At 35.4% G+C, this 1872-nt stretch overlaps 1 protein-coding gene across 1 annotated transcript; it reads left to right on the top strand.

Moving 5' to 3' along the window:
• Positions 1-631: 631 nt before the first annotated feature.
• On the top strand, positions 632-1663 carry LOC127130128 (uncharacterized mitochondrial protein AtMg00810-like). Its single transcript, XM_051059192.1, has one exon. It carries the CDS (start codon positions 632-634, stop codon positions 1661-1663), a length of 1032 nt encoding a protein of 343 aa, XP_050915149.1.
• Positions 1664-1872: the final 209 nt, after the last annotated feature.

The following is a 1872-nucleotide window of genomic DNA, read 5'->3' as shown; positions in this document are numbered from 1 at the left end:
AGAGGAGAAGGTCAAAAGTCTATCTGCAGTGGACATACTACCTTTGGATTGGAGAACATCCAAATATTACCTTATCGACAACATATTTGGAGGCATCAAGAAAAGCGTGACATCACGCTCCAAGATAAGTATTTTTTGTTATCATTTTACATTCGTTTCATAATTTGAGTCTAAAAACGCTAAAAATGCATTACTTGATGAGCATTGGCTTATGGCCATGCAAGATGAGCTAAACCAATTTAAAATAAATGATGTTTAGGACCTTGTCCTTCATCTCCAAAATCATCAAGTAATTGGCACTAGATGGGTATTTAGAAATAAACTTGACAAAAACAGAGTGACAACTTAGAATAAAGCCCGACCAGGAGCTCAAGGTTATAACCAAGAGGAGGGAATTGACTATGAAGAGACTTATGCTCTGGCTGCTCGCCTTGAGGATATACGCCTTATACTAGCTTATGCTTGCTCCAAATATTTAAATTTATTTCAAATGGACGGGAAAAGTGCGTTCCTTAATGTCTATATTAATGAGGAAGTGTATGCAGCTCAACCTCCCAGTTTTGAAAATCACGAGTATCCTAATCATGTTTAAAAACTAAAGTGAGTTTTGTATGGTCTCAAACAAGCACCCATGGCTTGGTATTTACGACTTAGTAAGTTTTTAATTGATCAAGGATACTCTAGAGGAAATATGGATACTACATTTTTCATTAAGCGTCAAGGAAAGCATAATTTTCTAGTTCAAGTTTATGTCAATGATATCATTTTTGGATCCGCTAACATGCAACTTGTCAAGGGATTTTCTAAGCTTATGCAGGGTGAGTTTGAGATAAGTTTTATATGGGAGTTGAATTACTTCCTTGGGCTTCAAATTAAGAAACTCAATGAAGGGACCTTTGTGTGTCAAACCAAATATTGCAACGAACTACTAAAAATATTTGGTATGGAAGATGCAAAGTCGATTGACACTCAAATTCCAACAAATGCAAACTGGGAAAGGAATGAAAATGGTAAGAATGTTGATGTGAAGAATTCCAGAGGTATGATTGGTTCTCTTATATATCTCACTACATCTAGGATGAATGTTATGTTTAGCGTGTGTATGTGCGCTCGTTATCAATTGACTCCTAAAGAATCTCATTTAAAAGTCGTAAAATGCATTCTTAGGTATCTTCATGGTGATTCTAAGTATGCGCTTTGGTATTCTAAGGGAAGCGATTATAATTTGGTTGGTTATATCAATTCCAATTTTTCCGGTTGCAAATCGGATAGGAAGAGTACTAGTGGAACTTGCCACATGTTTTCAAATTCTTTCGTAAGTTGGCATTGCAAGAAACATGTTTCCGTTGCTTTGTCAACTGTCGAGGCAGAATACATAGCGGCCGGTAGTTGTTGTGCTCAATTTTTTTGGCTCAAACAACAATTATTTGATTTTGATATTGAACTACAACATATTCCTATTATGTGCGATATCACTAGTGCTATTAATCTAACCAAAAATCTGGTGCTACACTCTTGTAGTAAACATATTGAGATTCGTCACCACTTCCTACGTGACCATGTTGAGAAAAGAGACATCGTATTTGAGCATGTTGATAGCAAAAATCAACTTGCAAATATATTTACAAAACCTCTTGCGACCGGACCGTTTTTCAATATTTGAAGGGAATTGGGGATACTTGATATATAAAATCTCGCCTCAATATGATTTTGTTGCATGGACTTTATATACTTTTGCTCTAACTTTCCTTGGAAGTTCAATTATGTAAGAATGCATTCGTCATCAATTAATTACTGAGGTAATATTGTTCCATTTTCCTTTTCCCTTTTGTAAGTAAGCTTTTACTTTTGCATGTTACTTATGTTCCAAAC

The sequence above is a fragment of the Lathyrus oleraceus genome, chromosome 3 (genome assembly GCF_024323335.1).
Source record: "Lathyrus oleraceus cultivar Zhongwan6 chromosome 3, CAAS_Psat_ZW6_1.0, whole genome shotgun sequence".
In the NCBI taxonomy this organism is placed as follows: domain Eukaryota; kingdom Viridiplantae; phylum Streptophyta; class Magnoliopsida; order Fabales; family Fabaceae; genus Lathyrus; species Lathyrus oleraceus.
Note: the sequence above shows the minus strand (reverse complement) of the source record. Positions and strands in the feature narration are given on the sequence as shown.